Source organism: Polypterus senegalus, chromosome 3 (assembly GCF_016835505.1).
Source record: "Polypterus senegalus isolate Bchr_013 chromosome 3, ASM1683550v1, whole genome shotgun sequence".
Taxonomy (NCBI): Eukaryota; Metazoa; Chordata; class Cladistia; order Polypteriformes; family Polypteridae; genus Polypterus; species Polypterus senegalus.
The window spans coordinates 48,917,083-48,944,783 of record NC_053156.1 but is presented as its reverse complement, the minus strand read 5'-3'; the positions used below and the strand labels follow the sequence as shown (position 1 = coordinate 48,944,783).

General features: G+C 38.3%; 1 protein-coding gene across 2 annotated transcripts; it reads left to right on the top strand.

Annotated features, from left to right (window-relative positions):
* LOC120525119 (ceramide-1-phosphate transfer protein-like) lies at positions 1 to 24,283 on the top strand. 2 transcript variants are annotated; one of them, XM_039747144.1, is made up of 4 exons: positions 1 to 326; positions 11,571 to 11,656; positions 13,017 to 13,192; positions 22,884 to 24,283. In XM_039747144.1, exons 1-4 carry the CDS (start codon positions 224 to 226, stop codon positions 23,395 to 23,397), a joined length of 879 nt encoding a protein of 292 aa, XP_039603078.1. In that variant the 5' UTR covers positions 1 to 223; the 3' UTR covers positions 23,398 to 24,283. The 2 variants fall into 2 exon arrangements, with proteins under 2 accessions (XP_039603078.1, XP_039603079.1); XM_039747145.1 differs by having other exon boundaries at positions 3 to 326; positions 11,574 to 11,656.
* Positions 24,284 to 27,701: the final 3,418 nt, after the last annotated feature.

Sequence of the window (27,701 nt, the reverse complement as noted above, 5' to 3'; positions counted from 1 at the left end):
GTTGGTGGGGAGCAAGGTTGATTTTGCATTATCAGAGAAGTGCACTGACTCAGCAGAGACACAATCACTAAGAATTGTGCAAGCTGTGACAAAGTCAGGCAGTGCAGCTCTGTGGAGGCGGTAACATGTAGTTTGGAGATCTAGAGAAAAACAGACACCCCGACAAGGCAGGCAGGGCATTATGTTTGAGTTAATTCACGGCAATGGATATTAAAAATCAGAGATGATGTTGGCCAGGAGAGGGATGGCATCGCCAAAGTTTTGTAAATTCTTTATGCCTCTGAGCCTGGTGGGGCTGCTCTTCCTTTATCTCAGCATTAGATTACGTAAGTATGGCTCTTTTATTTTTAAAAGTAACTCGTTCAAGGTGCAAGGTCCAAGGAGGCCAGGCCTAATGCTGTCAGACACAAGGAGAAAAAGAAAAAGTTAAATTGTTTACTTAATTTTGTTTTCTGTCCACTTCATGCATTCTTAATATTTGGATGATTAATGAAGAGGAAATGGCCAATAGAAGTGTAAATGAAGGTGAGGAAAGCATAGTTAAAGACCTGCATGGGCCAGCTTGTTAAAAAAAGGCCCCTGCCATTTCTTTTGTGTGATTTGTAAGTTTTATTGTAACAATGTAATAGTTTTTGGATGCCGTTATGGATTTCACAAGTCCAACCGGGCTTCTTTGTGTTCAGTTGTGGTCATGTTCATCTTGTCTCTTTATGGTTTCTCGCTGTTCCAAGGGGAGCACCTCACCCTTCATCTTCCACTTCAGTTCTTTATTCCTCATACTTCAGAGGTAGCGGTAACATATTTTAATCATGATGTGCCTTCTGCTACCCCTTGCTATACATTTTGCATTATCCTATAAAACCTTTTTGACTAATCCAAACCTTATGTCTTGAACCTGATGGTGCTAGTTTAGACTTAGCTCCTTCTCATTCTGTAATAGAAACTGTGGATTCAGAAAATGAATGAAGCACTATCATCTAGAGTAGAGGGCCAGAGGAGACAAAGGGATATTTCCAGTGTGACCAAAAAGAGCTAAAAGGGGAAAAAAATTATGAAAAGGAAGTGACCAGTTTCTGTGGTGTGGTACAAATACAAATAGTCATGTTCAGAATACTATAAAAGTATAATGCACACTTAAAGCCATTCTATTTGCAAAATGTAGTTCAGTTTTAAACATGGAACCAGAGTCCATCTCATAAGCATTAGGTTCAAGACATTTTCAAACTGGTAAATGGCCAAATTATTCACAAAGGGGACCTCCACTTAAATTTTGTGCTCTTGTGCATGTATCCACCATTTTCTGAAAGTCCTAAAACTCCTACTCAGGGGGTGCCAGTATGTGTAATTAAAATACTGAATGTTACTACTGGTTTTCTTTCACATCTTTTTACAGTGTTCCTATTAGTTGTAAAATAATTTCTATGCTACTCTTGTAGACTCCCTGTAATCGGTATGTCACACTCTTTACTGTGCTTCTACTGTATGATTACATGGATAAGGCAAATTAAAAGTCAGTTTTTAAAGGAACAATCCATAAACAAATAATATTTTTTAAATGCTATTTACCCCATATCACTTGTAGTGATGACAGAGAAAAATTCTGAATCTCATGGAGACCAAAACTAGACATCAGCAAACAGTATCAAGTGTCTATGAAAAAATCTCATATTACATGCGTTGCATAAATCTGGTCAACAAGCATTTCACTACTGGGATTCTTTCACCTGTACTTTAATAAATTTCACTTGCTGACTCCAAATCTGAAAACCGTTTTTGTCAAGCACGTCCCATTTTTTAGTTATGATTTTCCAGGTTTTGGAAAACTAGGGTAACTGGACAGTAAAGGCGGAAACTCATTTTGATAAATACCAGTAATTCCACTAGGGATGCCATTAAGATAAATAAATTTGCCACATGTTACTAACAGCTGTGAGTTGTTTACCTTGTCATTATTCATTTTATTTAAAAATGATTCATTTTAAATTAAAGGAAAAATATTTGTTACTGATTACCAAGACTTATATAATTCTAAAGCATAATGACACAACTAAGACATGATGCTGCAGTAGGTAGTCGGTTTTACTGTTTCCTTAATATAACATTACATTTTGGGATATTTCATTCAATAGATTCACCATTAATTTGAAAATTGTTAAAGCGATGGACAGAAACAGGGATGTGTTTGAGCATTTAAGAAATAAATTTGGTCTCAAGAAAAGCGAAGCCAAAATTAAGCAAGGTGTTGGTCCTGAAGTCCATGAACTGATTCTTGACAACGAGTTCAAAAGGAAACTGAAGCCAACTGAATCAGCAGCATGGGAAGCATTCGTGCAGGTTGCCCAGAATTTTCTTAGCAGTCACAGAGCAGAGAATTCTGCTAAGCTTGTGGTGAACCTGCTGAAAGCACATCAGCTTATGGGAGCCAGAATGTCTCTGATGATGCATTTTTTACATTCTCACCTTGACTTTTTTCCACCAAATCTGGGTGATGTCAGATATAATGTATGATATATTGGTGATGGAAAACCAATATCAGGGAAAAATTTACTCTGAGTGTGATGGGTGACTACTGTTGGTTCTTGCAAAGAGAGATGGAAGTGCAAAAGCAAGTGCCTCAAACATTTCTGAGCATGATGACCTCCCTTTTATATTGAGGTAATCTGACATAAACATTTTTTAACGTGTTTGTGGTATCGTCTTCTGGTTAGTTTTCAGAATAAACGCATCAAAACAATTTTCGTGGGACATAGTTCAAACTCCAAATATTGTGTTTATATATTGATATTCAAAAGTGTCAAAACATCAATGATAAGTATCTCAAAAACCTGACGTGCTAGCGTAATTCCAATTTCATATATAAAATCTATGTAAAAAACTTAAAGAGCTATTCTGAAGTTCACATTTACAAACAAAAAATGTTTTCGTAGACCATTGTAATCTACATCAAGTCATCCAGATGTATGTGCACAATGACCTAAATACACATAATTTTACAAAGATATTGTTAAATAAATCACTTCTGGAAAATGGTGTCTTGAACGAAAACAGAATGCATTCATATGTCACCAAGCATTTGAATTGAACACTCCATTGGTCAGGAGTTATGGCTAATTCATTGGCTAACATTGCTAAAATTTTAGAAGTACGGAGTAGAATTTAACAGTAGATGATATCACATAATATGATTTGGATTTGTTTGAGTACTGTAGACCTCATTCATCAAGCTGACTCACCCATTTGGTCATTCCACAGCTGAAATAGCACTAATCTGATGAAAAGACCCCTCTTTCCCACGATTCCTGTGATACTCCATCAGGGATGACTTTACCTTAGGCAGGCAAAACAACTTGGCAGGTGGGTCTTGGCACCAAGTGCCACATTTGAATACAGAGAAGAGAAACAGAATAGGTGAGGGTTAGTTTACAATTATCAAGGTATGTCCTGGAATATTCAGAATGAGGATGCAAGATCTGATCGATCATATGCTGGAAAGTTAGAGGTGCCCCATGAAGACCAAACAGAGGTCTTGTAAATTCATAAAGTCCGTCAGGAGTTGCAAATGCTGTTTTCTCACAACTGCCAGCCTCTAGAGGCACCTGCCAATAACCTTTCATGAGATCTACTGTAGCATGGAGATATAGGTCGCCTGACCCAGTTTTTCCAACAGCTCGTCAACATGGGGCATTGGATAAGTATCAAATTTAGAGACCATATTCAAGCGCCTGAAATCGATACAGAAGCGAACCAATCCATCTTGCCTTGGGACTAATACAACCAGACTGCACCAGTCACTTTTACTTTCACAAATTATACCCAATGCCAGCATCTTCTTGACTTCTTCACAAACAATATTTCGTCGTGCTTCCGGAATCCAAAACGGCCACATCTGTGGTAATTTTAAGTTCTGCAAGGTTAGTCACGTCAGGCAAGTCTGAAAAAACATCAGTGTTCCATTCAATCAAAGGTAACAATTCTGTTTTTTGCGGGTCAGTCAAATCGTTACCAATGGCAACATCAGTCTGAGAGACAGCAGCCAAGGAAGTGTAACCCTCCTGCGGGTCATGCCATCCCTTAAAGAGATTAACGTGTAAAATCTGAAATGGTTTGTGCCGGCCTGGTATTCTAACCTTGTAAGTCACTGGTCCCATACGCTCCTCAATAATGGCAGGGCCCTGCCATTTGGCTAGGAATTTGTACAGGTCAGACGGAATCAGTACCTAAACACGATCACCAGGTTTGCATTCACGGAGCTTACAGCGCCTATCGTAAAGACGTTTTTGAGTTTCCTGCTCACGTCACGAACATAACGAAAGGCAGGACAGAGTCCTAAGATGTGGGATCATCATGAGCGACTCGCCTGATCATCTGTTTTAAAGTCTTGTTAAATTGTTCAGTCAAACCATTTGTCTGTGGATGGTAAACAGTGGTACTCAATTTCTTAATAGCAAGGCTGTCACACATTTGTTTCATCAAGCGAGAAGTGAAAGGGGTGCCCTGATCAATTAAAATTGCTCTTGGGATACCAATACGAGTAAAAATCTCGCACAGAGCTTTGGCTACAGGGAAGGAGTTGGCCTTTTTCAAAGCAGCCACTTCAGGATATCGTGTTGCATAGTCAACCAACACCAGCATATATTGATACCCATTTTTACTCTTAGGAAGAGAACCTACAATATCTCATCCCACTCGTTGAAAAAGGACTTCTAGAATAGGCATAGGACAATGGGGAGCCCGAGGAGGTTTATGAGCTGAGATAATCTGGCAATCAGGACATGAAGTACAGAACCGTTCAAAATCTTTTCCCATATTCAGCCAATAAAATCGTTTTGATAACCGATCTCTGGTCTTATCAGCTCCCAGGTGCCCTCCCAAGATGTGAGAGTGGGCCAGCTGCAAAAGAATTTTCCTATGTACTTCAGTTTGTTCAATAAATTCCCCATTAAATGATCTGAAATCACTCTAAAAAAGCAACCGTCTTTTTCTAGAAAGTGCGAGTTTTCAATGTCCCGGAATCATGATCTTGGTAATAGGAGTCACTAGCAGAGCTAGCCTGTTTAAATGCATATTCTAATGAGCTATCAGCATGCTGCAAGCACACAAAATCTGACTGCTGGCTAGTGCTTGGTTTGAGTTCGGAGACATTTGTAAGCTGAGAAGATGTAGATGGGTCTGTGTGTCACTTTGGGAAATTGGGAGGGTGTCTCCCTAAGTCTCGCTGGAGAGATCAGGTTCAATATCTAATTGGGGCTATAGATCTTCCCCGACCGCCAAAAGTTTAAACATGCTCCTTGACAGGACAGAGATGACAGTTCTGTCTCTCAATTAAAAGAATGCAAATGTATCTTCTTCTTCAAAGGAGTACACATCAGGAGCAGGAAATGTCTGAGAGAGAGAGAGAGAGAGAGAGAGAGAGAAAAGCAAAACAATCAATTCCAAAACTGACAGGTGCCGTATAGGCTTTTTAAGTAAGATGAGTACCGCGCGAGAGGTTTATCACGCGACAGAGTACACCGCAAGTAAGGTAAGGAGCAATGTGAAGGTAGTCTGTTAATGTTATTCAGGGATTTTCCCAGGAACGTCTGTATTCTCTAAAGGGTGAAATCAGCCCCCCAGCTCACAATATCTATTGTCACAAGAATAGACGAAAGACATCAAAAAGGTTTGGGGCAGCCACCCGTATATTGTGCCCTGGCTGTAAAATGAATAAATAGATTGTGAGATGTTCACAGGTCTGAGTCCAAAACAGCTGACTAAAGGTCGCAAAAATGACGGCTATAAAGGCCATGACTGGAAGAGACGCCATCAGTGGGGTTAGATCCGGAAGTGACATCATCAGTGTGACCGGAAGCAACATCATCAGTGTGGCCAAAACTGTGCGGGTTTTCCCCTGGATGACAGAGAGACAGTTAGTGCACCTCGCCAGGCCCTGGTCTAATGTGGAACTACTATTATTTAGGCCCTTTACTGTCCTCCCAATCGCATGTGTGTGACACTATATATATATATATATATATATATATATATATATATATATATATATATATATATATATATATATACAGGGTTTTTTACGTCCATTCCATTTCAACAATTTGGACTATATTGTTAAGTTCATTACATAAAATCCAAATGAAAATCCATTTTAGTTCCAGAATGTAATGTGGCAAAACAGGACAAATATTGAGGAGGATGAATACTTTCACAAGACACTGTATGCCTTGTAATTTTACATATCCAAGATGCTTCAAGAAGCAGAATACAGCTTCGCCTGTGCAGTTTCATAGACTGACACAAAATAATCCTGAGGTACTCCAGCTGTGTCTCACTGCTCTGAGTTTAATTGTAACGATGGGAGGCCAATATACAATTCAAATTCTCATTCACTTTTGTCTATGCTCTGTTTTCGTTCACAAGAGAGTCTTCTGGAAGCAATTTGTTTAACAATATTTTAGTAAAAATAGGTGGTTTGGAGACATGGGGTGGAGTGGTGGCTCTGAGGCTAGGGATTTGCACTGGTAATTGGAAGGTTCAAATCCTGTAAACGCCAAAAGTGACTCTACTTTGTTGGGCCCTTGAGCAAGGTCCTTAACCTGCAATTGCTCCATCCTGGGTATAACGTTAATCTGCAACCAGCCCTGCCTGTAGGCCCTCCAACCTGCAGGGAGAAACCTGGGGGTTGGTGGCAGAATTGGCACTCCAGCCTCTATGAAAATCCTTATACTGTTCCCTTCCATCTGAACTAGTGTGGTACTGAGGTGTCACCCGTTGCATGGCTGCACTCGGTTCCTAATCTGGGTTCCTGAGTCGGTTTGTCATGTGGTGGGTGCGGCAATGCGTTGTATCAGCGCATGTTCCTAACCTCTCACTTTTAACACTTTTCTTACAGCTGGCCACCAGATATCTTTCTATTTACGTCTTAAATTCTTGATTGGATTCCTTGTATGACAAAAAATGTTGGCTGTTAATTTATTATTCTCATTTTTAAAAGTCTTCCCACTTTTGCCACATTTCTGTATTTTTCTCTTGTTAAATTCTTAAAAATGATGCCACTTTATGGTGTTTTTACTTTGTTGAGTGGTTCCTTGTATAACTATTGCTTGTCAAGGAACAATTTCATTCTGGGAAGGATGTTTTGCGTATGAAGTTGGTTCTTTGTTATCTAAAAAACTTCCTAATATATGTAAAACAAATAGAATATTTAATGTACTATATGGTAAGGACACTAACAGATTACGAAAACCTGGACTTAGCTTGTATTATTGCATGCACCAAGAGTCCCTTTAACATCAGGAACCCATTGGTATTTCATACATCTGTTACCATCTATTCATAGTTATTTACTGTATGGAGCCTATTACGGACCTAAATAAAATAAATGTTTGGTCTGGAACTTTCTTGTGGATGGGTCTTTTATGGCAAGGATGATCAATGTCAGTACTGGAGAACTGCCGTGGCTGGACATTTTCCTTCCAACACAGTTGCTTAAGAAAACAATCCATGTCAATAACAGGATTATATGATATCATGACTTGTTAGTGTTTTAACTCTGCAAAGGCAGGTCATTCTTAAATCACATTTTTCTTCCTTTCAAATAATATCATCCAAATGATTTAAAGCCTAAGAAAGACTAATACTTTTCAGCCCTTCACTTTCTCTTCAGTTTCCTTCTGAGTACTTTAGTAAACCAAAGAGTGCATCATAAATACACAGGGGCAAATGGAGACAGGTTAGTTGGAGAACTCCTGGTTTCTTTGTCATTTGCATCATATTGTTGATAAGGATCCATTAAAACTGTGAATGCAACTGTTAAAGACTAAAATAGGCAATTAAGAATTTGAATTCCAAGCAAAACTAAACTGAAGCAGAACAATGTCACTTGAACAATACATGCTTCATCAGCAATAAATGAAGAAATTGGTGTTGGAACAAAAAACTGATGCCTTCCAGGACCGACGTTGCTCACTACTGAATTATCTTATATAGTAAATCAGTTAAATGAAATTAATTAGTAGTAAAACCTGGTCACTGTTACGATGCTTCTGGGGAGCTCTCGAACCCGACACCGTCTGTAATGTCACCGATGAGCTGGACAGTGAGACACAACGAAGCAAGGGAATGGTGCAAGATAGTACAGAAGTGCTTTTATTAAAACGAAACAAAAAACAGTGTTCAAATAATTAGTGGAGTCAAATATTCATTAAACATATAATCCATTATAAAGGTAAAAATTCCCAAAGGTTAAAACAAGGCTAAAACAGCAGCAGACACTGGGGCTACACCAGCCAGACACAGATCCTTCCCAGTGTCTTCAGCTCATCGAAGGTTTCCTCAGACTACGAGACTTCAGCCGCCGCAGTCCTCTCTACCGACCCCAGTCTTAGCTGCCTCCGGCGGTGTCTGCTAGACTGCTCGGGGTCGGTTGTCCTTCCGTCTTCCTTCTTGCACACGTGGTCATCCCTCAGATCCCTAGGACGGACTCCTCCTCCATTCCTTCACATAGTCAGTGGGCACTGTCTGTCCCTTTAGCGCCGATCGATCGCTCGCTTGGTCTATCTGGGACCCCCGACCACACTGACCTTCCTTTTACTCAGCTGGCTGGCTCGTCCATTGACTTGCACTACCCCAGTTCTGCTCTCTCGCTCTCCAGTTTTTTCCTTCCCATTCTGCCTCCCGTTTCTCCTATTTATTACGGGGACGTGGTTCTGGTGTGGCGATTAGCAGCTCCCAGCTTCAATCACAGAAACGCCCGGGAACCACTCTGGCCACATTACCAAATCCCACCCCCCAACCCCAACAAGTGCAGCGATTGTTTATTTAAAACTGGTCTTTTTAATTTGAGCTGTGGACCCGCTATACCACAATCACTAATTAAGAAAGTTACAATGTAAACCTGTAGCCACTGTGGCCCTCCTGGATTGGACTTGGGTACCCTTGCCCTATGGCATCGCTCAGTACTGTCACTTTTATTGGTAAGAGTGTATTTATACATTCTTCACCATCTTCAATGAATTTACTATAATATTTGAATTCTTTCTGAGCTGTTGACCTGTTAAGCACTGGTTTGTATATTGTAACAGATCTCAGCCAAACAAATATGTAGCCATATCTGATGTTTCTTTCTCTTCTGATTGGTGTTGTAGCAGTATATTTTAGAATAATCAGTTATGGATGTTAGGGAAGTCCTTTCCTCCTTTGTCCTTGTCTATCATTACTTTACTTATTCCTAACTCTTCAATTTTTGTTCTTCAAAAGAAGCCAAATAGAGTTTTTTTTTTATTTTTTTTTAAATTGTATTTTTCTATTAACATTTCTGACAGAGTGGAAAGAAAGCTGATGCTGCATACAACACAATTGCCGATTAAATTGCTTGTATTAAAAGAACCTTTCCCTCAACAGTGAGTTTACATTATCAAACTTTATATTAATTTAATTTTCACTTTTATACTCCTTAATGTTTTGCAAAGTGCTTAGCCAGTGTATGAGGTTTGTTATGTTAGACAGACTATGAACTATATACACACTTAAAAATAAAGGTCTCAGAGTGGTTCATTGCCAGAGCATTGCTAAGTGAAGGAGAAACATTTTTGGTTCACTAAAGTCCAATGCACATGAAGGTTTCTAAAACATTCTTTATTTATAGCAGTAGCAGGCTCTATAAATAACTATGAACATCACATTCAACTTCAATCCTTATGAATATAAAATTATCCAACCTACCTAAATAAAAAGATTTTGAAAGAAAAATATCAGTCCTGGTTGGTTAATATGAGTGGGACTCACACAGAGCATTGTTCTATGGGTCACTTTTATGAGATCTTACATTTGATGTTGTACCATGTCTCAAAAAAGAAAAATGGGCTGTCAATCAAAATGAGAGCCAAGTGTCAAAACAAAAAGAAAAACAACATTTTAAAAGAGAGAGATACACAAAATTATATTTTGGTGAAAACTATATCTGACATTTTCAAAAAATAAATCAAAATAACGATTTGAAGAAGTACTTTGAACCAGTTGTAAATATTGAAATTGAGACTGAAGAGAACAACCTTACAGATAGTCTGGAGAAGGCTGATATCGCTGCTCCAAGTAAGAAAGTGCAGTCTGATTCTACTGCATCCTCTAACACTGACATAAATGTGAGCAACAATATGGAGGACAACAAGGCCACTGCAGGAAATAAGACACACCAAACAATGATAAACCTAAATGAATGGTCTTTTATTCCATTTGGTGCTAATATGAGAACCTAAAATGCTCAGTTATATATCACCTTTTTACAATAAACGGGCAGAGTCCTTTTAAAAATGTTTAAATCAGTTTTCTGCAGATGTGACACTGCACTCATAAATGTGTATCTCACACTCACTGTAATGCACTGATGAACCAAAAATGAAGGTCAACCTGACCTGATATAAAGATTTGAATTTTATTCTACTTTAATCAATCTCCCTGCATGGAGGCCCTCCAACCTGCAGGGAAAACCTGGGGGTTGGTGTCAGAATTGGCACTCCCAGCCACCATAAAAAACCTCACACTGGTTCCACTCCATCTGAACTAGAATGGTGTTGAGGTGTCACCCATTGCTTGGCTGCATTTGAGTCCTAATCTGGGATCCTGAGTTGGTCTGTCATGTGGAGGGGGCAGCAATGCTCTGTATCAGTGCGTGCTCTTAACCTCTCCTCTATCTTTAATCCCTCTACCTGATTTATTATTAATATTATTTAGAATATTTATAATGTGTGAAAATATGTATTTGAGTGAGGTGAGGCTCAAGGGTTCACACCCAGGGGTCCATAGGGGTCTTCAAACAGCATTGGCTGTACAATGGCATAAATTGTTACCCTTTCTTGACCACAGTTGTTATAATATGCTTGGCAATACCAGTTAGCTATTCACATGTTTTATAAAAACCCAGTGTGAACAACAAGGTGCTCAAAGTCAATCCCAGTACCCAGAATAAATTCCAAGGGTGTATCATTAACTAAAATAATGAACAACGAATGGGAAACACAATGAATGAGTAACGATTCACACAATAAATGCACAAAGAATCCTGTTGTGATGTGAGATTTTGCATTTAATTTGATAAATATTTAGTACGTCTTTATTTGTAATTTAGGCAAAGCAATGTAATTTAGTGTTTAATTTGTTTTTTTTAAATAATATCTCGCTATTGTGTTTTTTGTATGGCCACAATATTGTTTCTGGTCATTATGCTGCAATAGATCTAATATTCCCCACTCTTAATTGACAAACTACTTAGGTTCTCAGAAATGCTTTTATCATATCAGAGGCAATACTACCATCTTTCTTTAAAGTGCAACCATTCATCCATTAATGTAGCATAAGTCTGCAGATGGAAGGAAAAATGCCACTTTGGAAGGAATCTTGAACCATCTCTATAACAACACCTGGCTTGTTCCTACAGTTTGAACAGAGTTAGAAACAACCCTTTGGAACTCGCCATGGCTTTACCAGTCATCCTATACTTTTTATGCTTTAAGGTCAGTTGTCATCTGGTAAGAGTGAATATGTGTCACTAAAAGTGTAATTTTGTCTCTCTCCGGCAGCAGATGACCACCTGAGGAAGTGTAGCATGAATGGAGGACCATGTCTGGAGCATCACAGATCAGTGGAGAGCATTAAAAATGAGATAGTAAGTGTTACAGACCACAGTTAAAATTCAAATATAGTACCTGAGACATCACAGTTACACATACTTAGTACTGGGTGACCAAAAATAATCATTCAACCTTAAATTTATTCTAGTGATCTGCACTTTTTATGTATTTATATTTCCAATATTCTATTTAGTTCATCTTTCTTTCACCCACCAAGGAATTTGTTGTTGTGAATCACTTAAGGTTACTCAGGTGTGTTAGGATCTGAGTCATCCTAGGATGTGTTATTGCGAGTCTGCATATTAGTGTGGCTGGATTCTGCCCTGTACCCAATATTAATAGGCCCATTATTGGATTAAGGTTTTTCAGAAAATTGATGAATGAAATGTGTTACTTCGGCTGATTTGAGTTAACCATTAAACATATTTGAACTAAAAGTTTCTGATTGGATTCATCTACACACAGAGGTGCTGCTTACTCCTCTTGCCATTCCACTTCTTCAAGCAGCTCCACTCCTGTTGACTTGAAGTCAGTGTCTGGATGTTCAAGCAAATGCAGTCCTCTGTGGAGTGAGGAAATGGGAGTGTTAAATGTCTTTGTGTTTTGAGAAAGGTCTAATGTAGCAGACAACTATGGACATTGGATCATTGATTCTGATTCATGCTAAAGCAAGGGTAGATATCAGTCTGGGGCTGGCCTTCTCCTTCAATCACGTTAACCAACTATATTATTGTGTTTGTCTCCACTTCTTATATACTTTACCAACAGAGGATTTCTTCTCTAATAGTGAGGCTACTTTGAAGTTAAATACATAGTGTCTGATTTGTTGTTCTATAACGTCTTATTCTCTGTCCATGTCATTTTAAAGATAGCTTGGTGCTGATATGTAATTACCAACAATGAGATTAACACACCTGGATTTTTGTTTTCAGGACTGATGGATCAGTTTCCTTCTTTTGTGGGTGCAGTAGGCCATCAAAGTAGTTTAGGTTCCCCTTGCCGCTGTGCCACTTCTTTTAGCACACTTTTACAAGCCCGAATGAATTTGGGCAGTGCCTTGTTGGCCACCCTCTTAAAGTAGCCCTGATTATAAGCCACTTCCTTCTGTGCACTACTTAGTTATATACAGTCATTATAAAGTCATGCGACTCATCCAGTTAGTGTTCTGTCCAGTATTATGGGAGGTGGAATAAACAGAATAAGGAAACAATGTGTTGTCAATAATCTAGCAATTTTTCCATGAAAAGCATCAAAAGAGCTTCACAAAATTAAAAGAAGATTCTATCATAACAGTTGGCAATGTGTAAGGGCCTCATTCTTTAAGAACTTCAAGAAAAGCTTTGTTATATTGTTGAGAGAGGCAATGGTAACATTTTTTATTTTCTTGCTTGATAGGATGCCATAAATGGAGACACTCAAAGTCTTGAACGCATCACCACAGAGTTCAGCAAGCATTGCAGTGGCCAGGACTTTCAAATTTCTCGGGTGCTTGTCTCTTTTAATTCAGCCGTGACCAAAGATGAGGAGATCTTATTGGAGCAGTACTTGGTGGGCTGGGATGAGCTTATCAAGTAAGTAGACCGGGGCCTTTTCAGTGTTGCCTGTGATTAAGTATAGTTTGGCTTTTTAAATTTTTTATGGGTTCAAAGCAGACCTTGCATCAAGAAATGAGAGCAATGGTCAAATCGGTATTGGCAGGATAAAGTGTAGATTAGGAAAACTTACGTGAGCATCTGACCATTTAAATGTGGTAAACAGGTGTGGAGCACTGTGATGGACTGGACCCTCAGGGGACCACACTCTGAGGTACCTTATTTCTACAATATAAGGACCTGGGTAATGTGCTACTTATGTGACTATGGTGAACAAGTATGAATGTGTCCCCAAACAGTAGACAGCATACAAAAATCTGCACAGTAAGACCCCCATGGAGAAGAAAGAATTTTTCTGTCTTTATTTGTGCATAAACTGTCTTAATTAGTAATGGATGCTCATTGCTGCTGGGATAGGCCTTGAATTCCTGTGACCATGACCAGGAACTTTCAGGCTGGTTTGGGTGTCCTTTAAACAAATCATTTTGGAGCAAAAACTAGATTTGTGGACACTGCTACCAAGTGCCTCCATTTTCTCAAGGTGTGAACATAAGAACAGAAGCAGAACGTAAGACATTTGACAAAGGAGAGGAAACCATTCAGCCCATCAATCTCATTGGTTTAGTTAATAGCTAAATTGTCCCAATATCTCATCTAGACACTTCTTAAAGGTTGTGAAGGTTTCTGCTTCAACTTAATGCCTCATTAGTTTTTTCCAGATTCCCACAACTCTTTACACAAAGAATTGCTTCCTGAGTTTAGCCCTATGTACTTCCCCTTGATTTCCACTGGTGTCCCTGAGTATGTAATTCACCATTAAGTTGAAGAGATCTATGCCTTTGAAGATTTTGAAGACCTGAATTAGATTCCCAAACAGTCTTCTCTGCTCAAGAATAAACTGATTTAATTCTCCGAGTTTGTCACAGTAGGATGTCTCCTTAATTCCTAGGATATGCTTGGTTGCTCTCCACTGTCCATCTTCAAGTGCTGCTATGTCTTTCATGTAGCCTGGTGACACAAACTGCACTCTATACTCCAGATGCGGTCTCACTAGTGCATTATATAGTCTGAGCATAATGTTCCTTAATTTATATTAAACAGTTTTTATGATTAGATTATGAAAATGTTGTGTCAACATAAACCTCTAAATCCTTTTCAGAGGTTGCTTTCTGTTGGACAGTGTTTCCCATCTTGTATATTATATGACATTTCTTTTGCCCACGATTAGCACTTTGCACTTTTCGACATTAAACTGTATTTTCCAAGTGTTCATGTAGAGTCTGAAGATTGTCCCAGTCTTTCTTAATTTTTCTCCTACCTTTTCAGCATCTACCATTCCTCCAATGTTAGTGTCATCTGCAAATTTCACAAGTTTACAGATTATACTGGAATCAGTGTCATAAACAGAAATCACAATAAGTAAAAATCCACAAACAGACCTCCAAAGTAGACCGCTGATGACCATACCCCACATAGAGCATTCTCCTCTTATTTTTTCTCTTTGTCTCCTGCCACATAACCACCTTGAGATCCAGGATTGTAGGGTACCTCTGATGCCTAAAGCTTAAGGTTTCAGAATCTTCCAAGACTTTTTAGACAGGTTATCTGCGTCAGTCTGAGAGATGCAAACAGTCCTCATACCTGGCTATAAAATCCTTGTCTCTGTTCAAGCCGTGCTGTAATGTATTAAATTTTAACATGAGTTTGACTTCCCATTCTTTTCTCTCTTGCTGTGTTTTGAAGTTGCCCATAAGCACTGTGACTTTAAAGTCCCTCTCACAGTGTCCATGACAGTTGCTAATTCAATAGGTCACAGTACTAGCAGATTAACAGACGAAAACTGATTGATTGAAAGCAGTCATGTTATATGAAATTTAATTAATTCTGCTCCACACGAAAAAACTGTCATCCTGTTCCTGTCAATTGAGAGCTTTATACTGTCTGGACCAAACTAACTAAGTAACTAGACAAAGAAAACAAGGAGTTATGTTTAACAATTTGAAGTCTCAAAGATTACATATTGTCACACACAGGCCATAAATTGTTATCTCTTTTCATTTTAGATAGGGACTATTAATTAGAAGAGTCAGCAAAGCCACAGAACTGACCGCATATCAAATACTGCAATTCAGTCAACTTTCACACTGATTCATTAAGCCTGGTTGGATGGCACTTCAGTTTACTCAAGAATGAAGGGGCTGTCAATGATATCACTGAGACCTCAAATCTGACAAAATGATAAATATGATTATAGATAGCACATGGGCTGGCATCCCATCCAGGGATTGTTTCTGCCATGGCCCAATACTATAGATAGATAGATAGATAGATAGATAGATAGATAGATAGATAGATAGATAGATAGATAGATAGATAGATAGACTTTATTTGTCCCCACTATGGAAATTGGCCTCTAAAATAATGAATAAATAAACAAATAGATAAATACATATATACACACACTATGGCCCAAGCACACACCAAAGTGAGTAAAAAGCAAGAAATTTAAAAAGGAAGAAAGAAAACTTCTGACTTGACAGTTGCAGTCACAGTGAGGTAATATGCAGGTATATTGTTGTTGGTGTAAAGGTGCCCCAGTGGCTGAAAGTCCTCAGCGTTGGTGTGTCAGAGAGAAGATGTGCAGCATTGTTCATAATATAATTCAGTTTTGTTTTAGTTCCCTTCTTTGCTATCACCTCAAAGGGGCTCAGTGTGTGTCCCATAACTGAGCCTCCCCTTTTAATCAGTTTATTGATTCGGTGGACCTCTCTTGAAGTGATGTTTACAGCCCAGCATAGGAACTTGCATTGACCATCACAGAGCTGTAGAAGATGTGAAGGATGTCACTTCCTACATTAAAGGAATGCTGACTCCTAAAAAAAGAGCCTGCTCTGCAGTTTCTTACATTGTTCCTCTGTGTTCCAAGAGCAGTCCAGGCTGTCATTAATGTAGATCCCCAAGTATTTGTAGGTGTGTGACATATTTAAATCCACTCCTTGAATAGTGACCGGACACAGGGCTGGTACCACCATTAAGGCGAATTAGGCATTGTCTAGGGCACAGATCTTAAGGGGGGGGGGGCACGGGGACCGAACAGTCGGTTGGCGCACTAATAAGCTTGGCCTAGGGTGCAAAATACCCTAGCATCAGCACTGACCGAACATAAAGACTTTTTGATATGGCGAATGTCTATAACTGATTTCTTGGTTGTTGATGTTATGTTGCAGACAATTCTCTTTGCACCAAAAAACAAAGTTCTCCAAGTGATACCCCACATATGAGCAGAATCATCTGAGAATGACTGCAACTACCATGACTTGGTGATATATTTCTAGTCAGAAGTGTTCAGCACAAAGAGAAAAGGAGATAGTTTCTTTAGGTGCTCCAATATTGCTCACATCCATATCACAGACACAGTCCTTGAGTCTCATAAACTGTGGTGTGCTTGACAGAGATTCCATTATCCAGGATACCAGAGGCTCATTCACCTGCATATCTCAAAATGGGTTTAGAAGATGGATTGATGAATGAATGGATGAATGGATGGACAGTCAAAAGAAGCATGAAAATTAAATATCAATCTTGTCAGAGAGGCCATCCACCTTCAGTGTCTTCTGCAATATTATTTGCCAATTCTTTGGTGTGGGTTTTTGTATTTTGGTGGAAAATGAGCTGTGGCGCTACTTAAGCAATACTTTAATTAGACTTTTAGCCTCAGTAAACACTGGAATAATAATGAACTCTGTTATATCTTAATTTTCTTCTCTTTTTAATTTGTCTGGTTCTTACGATAATGTTGTGCTCCTTGTCATTGCAAAGCCATTCTTGATAAGGTTGGCCCTTATAAAATTAGTTGTCGTTCTGCTGTTTTTCGCAAATATTAGTTTAACAATCTTACTCGTGGTCTTCAACAATACTGTTGGAAAGCGGAGCATCTATGGAAGTCCACAGGTTGGGTTGTCCACCATGAACATTTTAAAGAATTACTTTACTCTTATAATGAATCATTGAAACAAGCTAGGATTTCTTATTTTGCTAATCTCATAACTCATAGAAAAATAATCTCAAGGTATTATTCAATACCAGTAGCAACACTGTTACACCTTCTCCCCAGCATGTTTTTCCTTCTTTCAGATGATGACTGTAATACATGTCTTAACCATTTTTTGTATAATTATTTGTGCAATTTCAAAATTACTGTTTATTAGTAAAATATCAGAAAAAGGTTGCTGAAATCCAAGTTAAATCCCTCTTACACAATTTACAGATTTTTGATCTTTTACAATCTGGTTTTCAAAAGCGGCACTCTACTGAGACTGCTCATTTAAAGGTCTATAATGATCTCCTAATGGCTTCTGATGTAGGAAATTGTTCCGTACTCGTACAGTACAGCTTCTGATACTGTGGATCATAATATTTTACTTAATAAGCTTAGACAGTAGGCTGGTGTTTCTGACTCGGCCTTAGACTGGTTTTCATCCTACTTATCAAATAGGAGCTTTTCTGTTAGTACAAATACATTTTCATCTTTCACTACTTCTCTAAACTGTGAAGTTCCCCAATGCTCCATTCTTGCTCCATTCTTATTTTCACTTTACTTACATCCTTTGGCAGGGATCATTCAGTCTTTTAAAGAAAGCTCTTATCACTGTTATGCTGATGATGATTGAGCTGCATATTAACCAAGCTTGATAAGTTGTCCACCATAGTTGATTGTGTTTCGTGGATAAATAAGTGGCTTTTTAACAATTGCTAATATTTAAATTCCAGCGAAACAGAAACTATGATTATGGCTTCCCCTGACCCTTATCCTAAGATTAATCAGGCACTTGCATCTTCGTGATTGACTGCTAAGTCTAGTGTTCAAAACCTTGGGGTTTTACTTGATTCTTGTATGGGTGTTAATTTGCATGTTAAATCTATTTCTCTTTCCTGTTACTTTAATTTAATTAACATTTCTAAACTGCATTCTATAGTTTCACCACAGGAGCTGGAAAAAAACTGTTCATGCATTTATTTCCTCGTACTTAGATTACTGTAATTGCATTCTTTACTCGCTTGGACAAATCATCCCTTTTGGAATATTTTCAAGCCTTTACAAAATGGTGCGGCCAGGTTGCTAACACATTCTAGAAAAAGAGATCATATTACACCTATTATATACTCTTTGCATTGGCTTCCGGATCATTTTAGAATTTGTTTTGAAATTCTGGCACTTGTTTAAACAGCACTTAATGGACAACCTCCGGGCTATTTATTCAATCTCCATTCTCAAACTTACTGCCTCTCGCATGCTTAGAGCTTAGGTTCAAAATCTTTTAGTTGCTCCACAATACAAGGATAAAACAAGGGGAGATAGGGGTCTACCCCCTTTCAATCTTATGCACCAAAACTCTGGAGCAATCTCATTGTGTACCTTTCTATTGCTGACTCTGTGGACTCTTTTAAAAAACAGTTAAAAACGTCCTTGTTTAGTCAGGCTTTTGCTTAGGGTCTAATTGTTATTAATTTTATTTTTATTTTATTTGAATTTGCTTAATTTATTTGTTAGCTTTTACTTTACTCTATATCTTAATATATCTATGTCTTGCCTAGTTTCACCTTTTCTTTTTTTTTTCTTCATTTTATTGTACAGCGTTTTGTAACTTCTTATCTGCAAAAGGTGTTTTATAAATAAACTTTATTTACTTACTCACTTACCCTAACTACTAATTTTTGGCATTATAAGTTGGTCAAAAGTTTTTTATTATTATCCATGAGCTGTCCCCCATGGCTCTACCTGCATAGTAATGAAATAGGACAGTGAGAAGGGTCCTGCCTGGCCCCATACTCCTGACGTTATGATTCCCGCTCCCTCAATCCACAGCCTCTGTCTCGGATTAATGCAAATATATCACTCCTGCATGTGAACTATGATTCTTAGCGCAATGAGAGAAGTCGCAAAATCAACTGGAATGTTCAAGCAAATTCTAGAATCTCTCATGAAAGGCGGACAGACATACATACAGACAGGCGGACAGACATTGGATTTTAAATACAGTATATAGAACGTAGTACTAGACAAGGATGCCCCTTGAACCACTGGCAATACATTGTCAAAATGCTGATCAGATAAAGGGGATTAGCAGAGAAGGACTGGAACAGAAAATCTCATTATATGCAGATGATATGGTACTGTATATATTGGACCCAGAAAATTCTGTGCCTGCAGTCTTAACAGCACTCACAGAATTTCAAAAGATCTCTGGTCTCAGAATTAATCTGAATAAAAGTGTACTCTTTCCAGTGAATTCTCAAGCATATAATATTAGATTAGATACCCTACCTTTTATCATTGTAGAACAGTTTAAATACCTCGGGGTAAACATTACAAGTAAACATAAAGCTCTTTATCAACAAAATTTCGCTGTCTACATGGAAAAAATTAAACAAGACTTGCATAGATGGTCAACCCTTCATCTCACACTAGCTGGAAGAATTAACACTGTTAAGATGAATATTCTTCCTAAGCTCCTTTTTTATTTCAAAACATTCCAATATACATTAATAAATCATTCTTTAAGCAATTAGATTCAACAATAACCTCATTTATTTGGAATTCAAAACATCCACGCATCAAAGAGCGACCCTACAAAGACAAAAGGAAGAAGGCGGCATGGCTCTACCTAACTTCCAGTTTTATTACTGGGCAGCAAATATACAGGCGATAATAACCTGGACACAAATAGAAGAACATATACAGGCTTGGACCGCAATAGAAGTAAAATCCTGCAGTACTTCTTTGTATTCCTTGCTCTGTGCTCCAATAAACACACGTTATCGGCAATACACTAATAACCCAATTGTGCTCCACTCACTTAGAATCTGGAACCAATGTAGAAAGCATTTTAAGACGGAGAAGCTTCTATCTGTGGCACCTCTGCAAGAGAACCACCTCTTTCAACCTTCACAAACATATGCAGTTTTAATATCTGGAAAAATTTGGAATTAACTTGCTTAGAGATCTTTATATAGACAACGTCTTTGCATCCTATGAACAATTACATTCCAAATTTAGCATTCCAACTACAAATTTCTTTCACTATCTTCAAATCAGGAACTTTGTTAAACAGAACCTTCCAGATTTTCCTCATCTTGCACCCACATCCATGATGGAAAAAATATTGCTCAATCTCAAGGACACCATCTCTACAATATATAAAATCATTTTACAATCCCTCCCTTTCAAAGATCCAAGAGGACACTGGGAAAAAGATCTCTCAATTAATATATCAGAAAAGGAGTGGAAAGTAGCAATGCAGAGAATTCACTTGAGCTCCATATGCGCAAAGCATACAATTATACAACTCAAAATTATATATCGAGCACATCTGTCTCGACTAAAACTCTCCAAAATGTTTCCAGGGCATGATCCAACCTGCGAACGTTGCAACCAAGCCCCAGCCTCACTGGGTCACATGTTCTGGGCCTGCACCAAATTAACATCATTCTGGACAAAATTTTTAATTACCTCTCAGACAGCCTTGGACTCACAATCCCTCCTAACCCATTAACAGCTGTGTTTGGGGTTCTTCCAGAGAGGGGTTTAAAGTGGAGAAAGACAAACAAACTGTGATTGCATTCACTACACTGTTGGCACGCAGACTTATTCTGATAAACTGGAAGAACCCAAACTCTCCTCTTTTAAGTCAGTGGGAAACTGATGTGTTATATTATTTGAAATTGGAAAAATCAAATACTCAGTTAGAGGATCCGTACAGACTTTTTTCAAAACATGGCAGGATCTAATCAATAATATTTTAAAATAATCTCATAAAGCACAGAGAATTTATTAATTTAGGTATGTTTACAGGTCTTAAATTTCATGCTGTTTGGCTTGCTCTCTTTCTCAGGGGTGGGGATCGATTTGTTCTTAACTCAATTTTTCTTTTTGTAAAAACTTGATTGATTTGTATGGATTGCAATAAAATTAATAAAAAGGAAAATTAAATAAATGAATACAGTATACAGAGAGATATTTCGTTATCCCTTTAATATTCTCTCCAGAAAAAATGTAATCTGGCTGTATTTTTGATTTTCTCCAACATGTGTCTTAACAGGTTTATTGATTTTCTGTACAACGTATATATAAATGTTAATGCAAGGTAAAAGTGCTGCAGTATATGTGGTATATTCACTTCTATAATTAGAAAGCTCAATTCGCCTGCTAAGCCAATAAGAGACTCAAACCATTAGAACAATTGTGATGAGCACAGTCCATTCAGCCCAACAAACTCGCCCGTCCTATTCACTTAGATTGTCCAAAATAAGATCAAGTTGATATTTAAAGGTCCCTGAAGGCCTGCTCTCTACCACAATACTTGGTAATTTCTACCTTGTGTCTCTGTTTCTTTGTGTTAAGAAAACTTTCTAACATTTGTGTGAAATCTGGACTTAATTGGTTTCCAACTTTGTTTCTATTTTCTTATTGAAGGATTAATTTAAAAGTAACAGCTGGGATCCACTGTACTAATTCCCTACAAAATTTAAAATTATTCAGTTATGTCACCTATTCCCCTTCAGTCCTAAAATCAGCCTACTTACTTTTCTCTGAATTTTCTGTAGAACAATTGCTTTTAGATTAATAAAAACAAAAATGACATCAACAGAAATGTATGTTACTACATAATTAATCCAGAGGTGTTTAGAAATTATTGTAGCCAAGTACTCAAAAACATTGAAGGCAGATGTATTTAATCTTGTTGGTTGCATTTCAATAGAGAATGGAGTTTGTGTGAACTGGACAGACAAGCACCAATGCTGCACTAGTGTGTCACTTTTGATGTGAATTAGTGGCCAGTGTATTTAACTTTTTTTTTTTTTAATTTTTATGTTTACATTTTATTGAAATCACACAACATTCCATATAAATAGATCAATTTTACAAAAATAGGATTGAAAACAAATCGGTGTATTTATCTAACCACTGACAAAATACAACTATTTTTATGGTACAGGCTTTGGCAGGGAAATTGCCCATAAATCTTTTCATCTAAACTAAGGGGCAGGACATTTCATTTGAGGGGACAATGTCCCATATTTTTTCTATCCATAATGTTTTGTATTTCAGAAATATAAGAAACCTTGTCACTTTGAGATGCCAATGTCAATCCATCCCCTTTCAAGTCTATTTCATATAGTGCTGGAACCTTAAAGGAGGTAAAAGGAGGAACCCAGAAAGGAACCCAGCCTAGACTGTCCACGAGCCAATCACCAGGCACACTCATTCACACTAGGCCATTTTAGACTCAGTAGCTAACTTAATATGCATGTGTTTGATTAATCAAAACTATTTCATCATAGACGAAGAGATGAGTTGTGGCCAGTTAGTTGCACTTAAGAAATACAAAGCATCACAAATCACATCATTGTGCATGAACCCATAAGTAGACATTAGTGATGAGTGAAATGATTAATGTGAAATTGAATTTGCAATGAAACTCGGCTCTTAGTGGTAATCTGAGAGTCACAGCTGTTGCTAGTCTTCAACTCAGACAGTCTTGATTCTAGGTCATTTCGGGAGTCATTGGGTTCCCTGCAATGCCTCTTTAGTCTTTTGAAGTATGTCTAGAAGCAGCTGCTGAGATCAGAATAATTTCCTGACTCTGGGACACTCTCCTTTTATTTTCAGGTTCATGGAAGCCCTGGGGACAGTGTTTAGTTTCATCTCTCAAGAAGTCAAAGGAAAGATTGGCATCCTACGTGAGCTGCAGAGCACAGCGAGAGGAAATGAGTACTATTCTGTCCGTTCCATGATGGACCATGAGCTGCGGCACAACCTAGTGAACTTTCACAAACAGACCAATTCAGGTTGCCGCACTCTGCTACGGCTCCACCGTGCTCTCAAGTGGCTGGAATTGTTCCTGCATAAGCTAGGGATGAGCTCAGATGAGAGCAATACATCTGACTTGTGCCAGGAGGCCTATGATGAAGCCCTAGCCCCTTACCACAGTTGGATTGTGCGGCAAGCTGCATCTATGGCTTTCTTGGCATTGCCTGGGAGGAAGGTCTTTTTTGATATTGTCTGCATTGAACATGAAGGTGAGGCCCAACTGGTCCTAGAGAGGACAGTTCGCTCTATCGTCCATGTGTACAATATCACGCAGGAGGCCTACCATTCTCGGGGTATGCTATACCTGCCTTAGAGACTGTCAGAGATTCCATGGAGGATAAAGTTAGTCCATCACTCAAAGGCCTCAGAAAAGGCAATGTTTTCCATAACCTTTGCTCTCCATAACATTCCAACATTAGCCGATTCAATAAGAACTGAAAAACGACAAAGGAGCCATCATCTTCTCTCTATGGTTAAAACAGTGAGGACACAGACTAAAGGAACCCCAGTGCTTACCTTTAGCTGATATTTATCAATTACTGGATGTGCTAATTTGACTACTACATGTTCATGAAATTAACAACCAATATTCCACCCCCTTGCACCCACCAAGAGGCAGAGCCATCCTCCCACTCCTTTATCTCTTTAACATGAGAGCAAGTGTGTCTGCCACAAGTCTCTAAAAATAGCAAAGAGAAAAAAATCAAGTATTGGCATTGATAATAAGACTACTGATACACCTCTAATAACAATGTAGAGTCAGTTGTGTGTCTAAATATAAAATACAACACTCCCCCCACCCCCCATCACTAGAAATAACACAGGCAGCCAGCCTTTATCCTTTCACATCCCAGAAAATGACATGGAACTAACAGCCACCCCCACACATCCCTAAAAATAACAGCCAACATCCAGCTGTTAACATCCTAAAGGAGTCAAGCCTTTCATACCCATCAAATGTTGGAGACTCACATCTGGCAATTTGGCCCACTGCTGAAGAACTGTAAACCACAAATATGCCAGTTCAAACTCCCACATTGTATTCAATAAACCAGGACTATTTTAACTGTTTTTCAAACATAGCCACTTGTAGTGATGTAGTAATGGTGGCTCTGAGGTAGGGATCTGCACTGGCAATCAGAAGGTTGCCAGTTGGAATCCCGTAAATGTCAAAAGGGACTCTGCTCTGTTGGGACCCTTGAGAAAGGCTCTTAACCTGCAATTGCTGAGCGATTTGAGTAGTGAGAAAATGCAAAGAATTATTATCATTAGTCTGCTAACAGTCCAGTGTCTGTTTTTTATTTATCCTACTGTTTCCATGTTTGAGAATTCTTTTGGATATTTGGTAAAGGGTTGTAGTTTCCAGCATATCACTAATAATGACACTATGAACCTATAAACATCTACGTTCCCTGTAAACCTATAGACTTTTGGAGATGGAGTGGTATACTGGTGGTCCCCTCTTAGTGTGTGATTTACAGATAGACCTTTAACAAAATTTTATTTTCACATGATTTAGTTTTTGTGAATACAGAACTTCAAGGGACCACAAGCTATTTCTTTTCCATCAGTCCCAGCAGACATGCAATAGGCAAATATGTTAAGCTTCTTGAGAATTAGCACTGAGTCATGGCCTTTGCCCCCAGATTCCTGAGGACTTGCACACCACCAACTTGCAGGAGTCCAAACAAGCTGTCATCAAGGTAAAATTTGGCTCTGCATTTCTTTTGCTGGAGGACTAAACAGATCTGCAGTAACTGAATACTATCCTAAATACTTCTCATTAGTATAAAAAAATGTCATCGTCCAAAGCTGATTCTCTTAAATTATTGACAGGGTTAATCTTTTTTTCTGAAAATTATGTAGCCAGCTCCAACACCTTCAGCACCAGCACATTCGAAAATGGATTAGGGGTTGGGAGGTGGTGTGTGAGGGGGTGTAATGAGGCACTCTGTCTGTTCTCAGAACATCAATAATGAGTTCCAAAAAGCAATGTTATCAATTCTCTGCACTGCTTGCTCTGTTTTAAGGGTTTCATGACTACCACATGGTCTAAATGAACTTCATTCTAAACTGGACATCTTAAACATCCATTTTTTTTACAGTGATTGACATAATAAAGGTAAAAGTCGATATCTCATCTTACCTTTCATAGCCAGTAAACCATTTCCTAATTTCTCTAAAAGTCATTCTTAATGTTTGCTTATACATTGGCCTTCCTTTTTTCCACTCTGAAGCTTCCACATAGTTGCATTCTTGACTCAACAGTCAAATCTGACACACTGATGTCTATTTTCTACATTGAATGAAGTTCAGGTTCTCATATTACTCATGTGGTAGCAGACAATCTTTGCTGCAAGCAAGGCTACAGGACTGACCCTTCCAACTCACGCCTTCATTTTAGCATCTGCTGAAACCTTTGCTTTATTGACTCGTCAGTTCAACTCAGCCTGATCTGTAGATCCAAGACAATCTAATTACTACACTGATAACTGTGATTATGGTTGTGTGTTTAGTATAAATGAAAAGCTCTAACATGACAATGATGTGAGCTTCATCCCTTCACCTGGAGATATAATCTTCTATTAAGGTCAAACCATAACAACCAGACCAATTTTCTAGAGTTCTTGAATGGTCCTTGAGAACAACTTTTGAAATCATCCAACCGCCATTCTTCATAGCCTGACCAGCCTTATTTCAAATGTGTGTCTACAATTATTCTGAGGTTGCCACAGCTGTAGCCATCTTGATTAAGCAGCACATTTCAATCTGATAAGCTCATACTGTTTCTGTTAAAGAATAAAAATTCACTATGTATGTATTTCTCATAACTTTCTCAAATTTTATCTAATTTAGGATCATGGGTTTGGAGCTCAAAGTCTACCCTGTCACTGTTGGATGCAAGGCAACCCTGGAAAGGGTGCAGAGTCCATCTTAGGACCCACTTACATACTCAGCCACACTGGTCCACACTGTTCCAGTTTCAAATCACTAATTAAACTAGCATACTCATATTTGTGGATATACAGCTTTACTATACACATCACAAACACAAGAACTATAAAAATAAAGCAGATTTCTATTTTCAATTGTCTTAAAAAACATTTCACTTGGCTGTACTCTGAAGTTCATTCTAGTCAATAGTGTAAGAAATTGTTGGAAGAGGTTCCTGTCAGCACATATAGGCAGGTCAATCAAGTCTCTGCCTGCTGGTGGTTGTTGTGTGGCAGCAAAGTGCAATGAGACCTTGTGGAACTCCAGAGGGCATAACATTGTCACCTTGCAGAAAAGTTCTTAAAGCTAAACAAAGAAAGTGTTGAAAGAACAGAGACCCCATGACTTGGATCAGGTCAAAGCTACCGTGGGGGCTAGTAATCCTTATTACATCATTATGGAGGAAGAAACTTAGAATGCTTTATTTTTAATATGTGTTTGCTTGGGGCTCAATTATGCATGTATATCCTGTGATGAAACAGCAGGCCATCCAGAGTTGGTTTCCCATTTGCTCCCAAGTGCTCCTCTGTATATTTTAGTTCTTCATAACTCAGAATTACAACAAACAAGTTCAAAAAGGGATAGACTGATAGTTTTACATGTATGTAGTACAGGAGTACTTTATTTGATTTAAAGCCTTATTAAAGGTTCATTTTAAGCCATTCAGTGCATAGCTTCCTTTGTCTTTTAACTTTCTTTCATTACCTTCAGGTCCACTTTTTGCAGTCCAAGCTTATGAGTTTAAACTGAAATTCTCCTCCTCAGTTAGTCATGTTTTATTTTCTTTCTTTGTCTGATGCCTGCCCTTTTTATGCCCTGAACTACGGATGCAGCTGCCTACAAGACAGGTACATCAAAAGATGCCATCTTTCATCTTGTAAGTTTTGATTGCTTTGTAGTGCTCTGTGAATTTTTTATGTACTGATTTGTTGATTGGTGGGTGATTTGCTGTAGAAATCATAGTAACAGATCTTTTCAGTGAATGCACTTAACAGCAGAATTTGTACACCTGCCTTTTTTTAAAACATTTGTCTGAATTTATCAATAATATGTGTTTATCTTTACTTTTTTATTTTTACTGCCTACCTGCCCCACATATCTATAAATGTGTTCTAATGGCTGTGCAGTGGTTAGCACTGCTGCCTCACACCTCAAGGAGACTGGTTATTGATGCTGGCCATGTTCTATGTCACAGAGTGTTTCTTTCTATGACATTCAGAGTTAGGTTAACTAGAAACTCTTAAATGGCCTAATGTTAGCGTGAGTGTGCCCTGAGTGAGTCATGTCATGCAGCTCAATGTTCCTTTGTTACACAGCCCTTAAGAGTAGTAATATTAGCTGTTGTATTGTCACAGCATAGTGAAATAAAAAAAAGATTAAAGCTTATTTCCATGCTGAAAAAGAAAGAAGGTTAATGGCACAATGTTTTGGTTATAAAGCCTTCATCAGATGTGCAACTGATAAGGAAAGAGCAGGTAACGTATACAGGAGGGAACAAAGCCAGGGAAGAGGAAAGGAGAATGTCAGAGTAGGTGAGAAAAAGTTGCCATTTAAGAAGGTGAAGGGAAAAATTAGAAACTTAGTCAGACATTAAGACCTGTGAAAACATGTGATTCCAGTCTG

Coding starts and splice junctions, on each gene's coding strand:
- LOC120525119 (XM_039747144.1), top strand. CDS start 224: ATGATGTTGGCCAGGAGAGGGATGGCATCGCCAAAGTTTTGTAAATTC. Junction 327..11,570: donor TTATCTCAGCATTAGATTAC/GTAAGTATGGCT, acceptor TCTCTCCGGCAG/CAGATGACCACCTGAGGAAG. Junction 11,657..13,016: donor AGAGCATTAAAAATGAGATA/GTAAGTGTTACA, acceptor CTTGCTTGATAG/GATGCCATAAATGGAGACAC.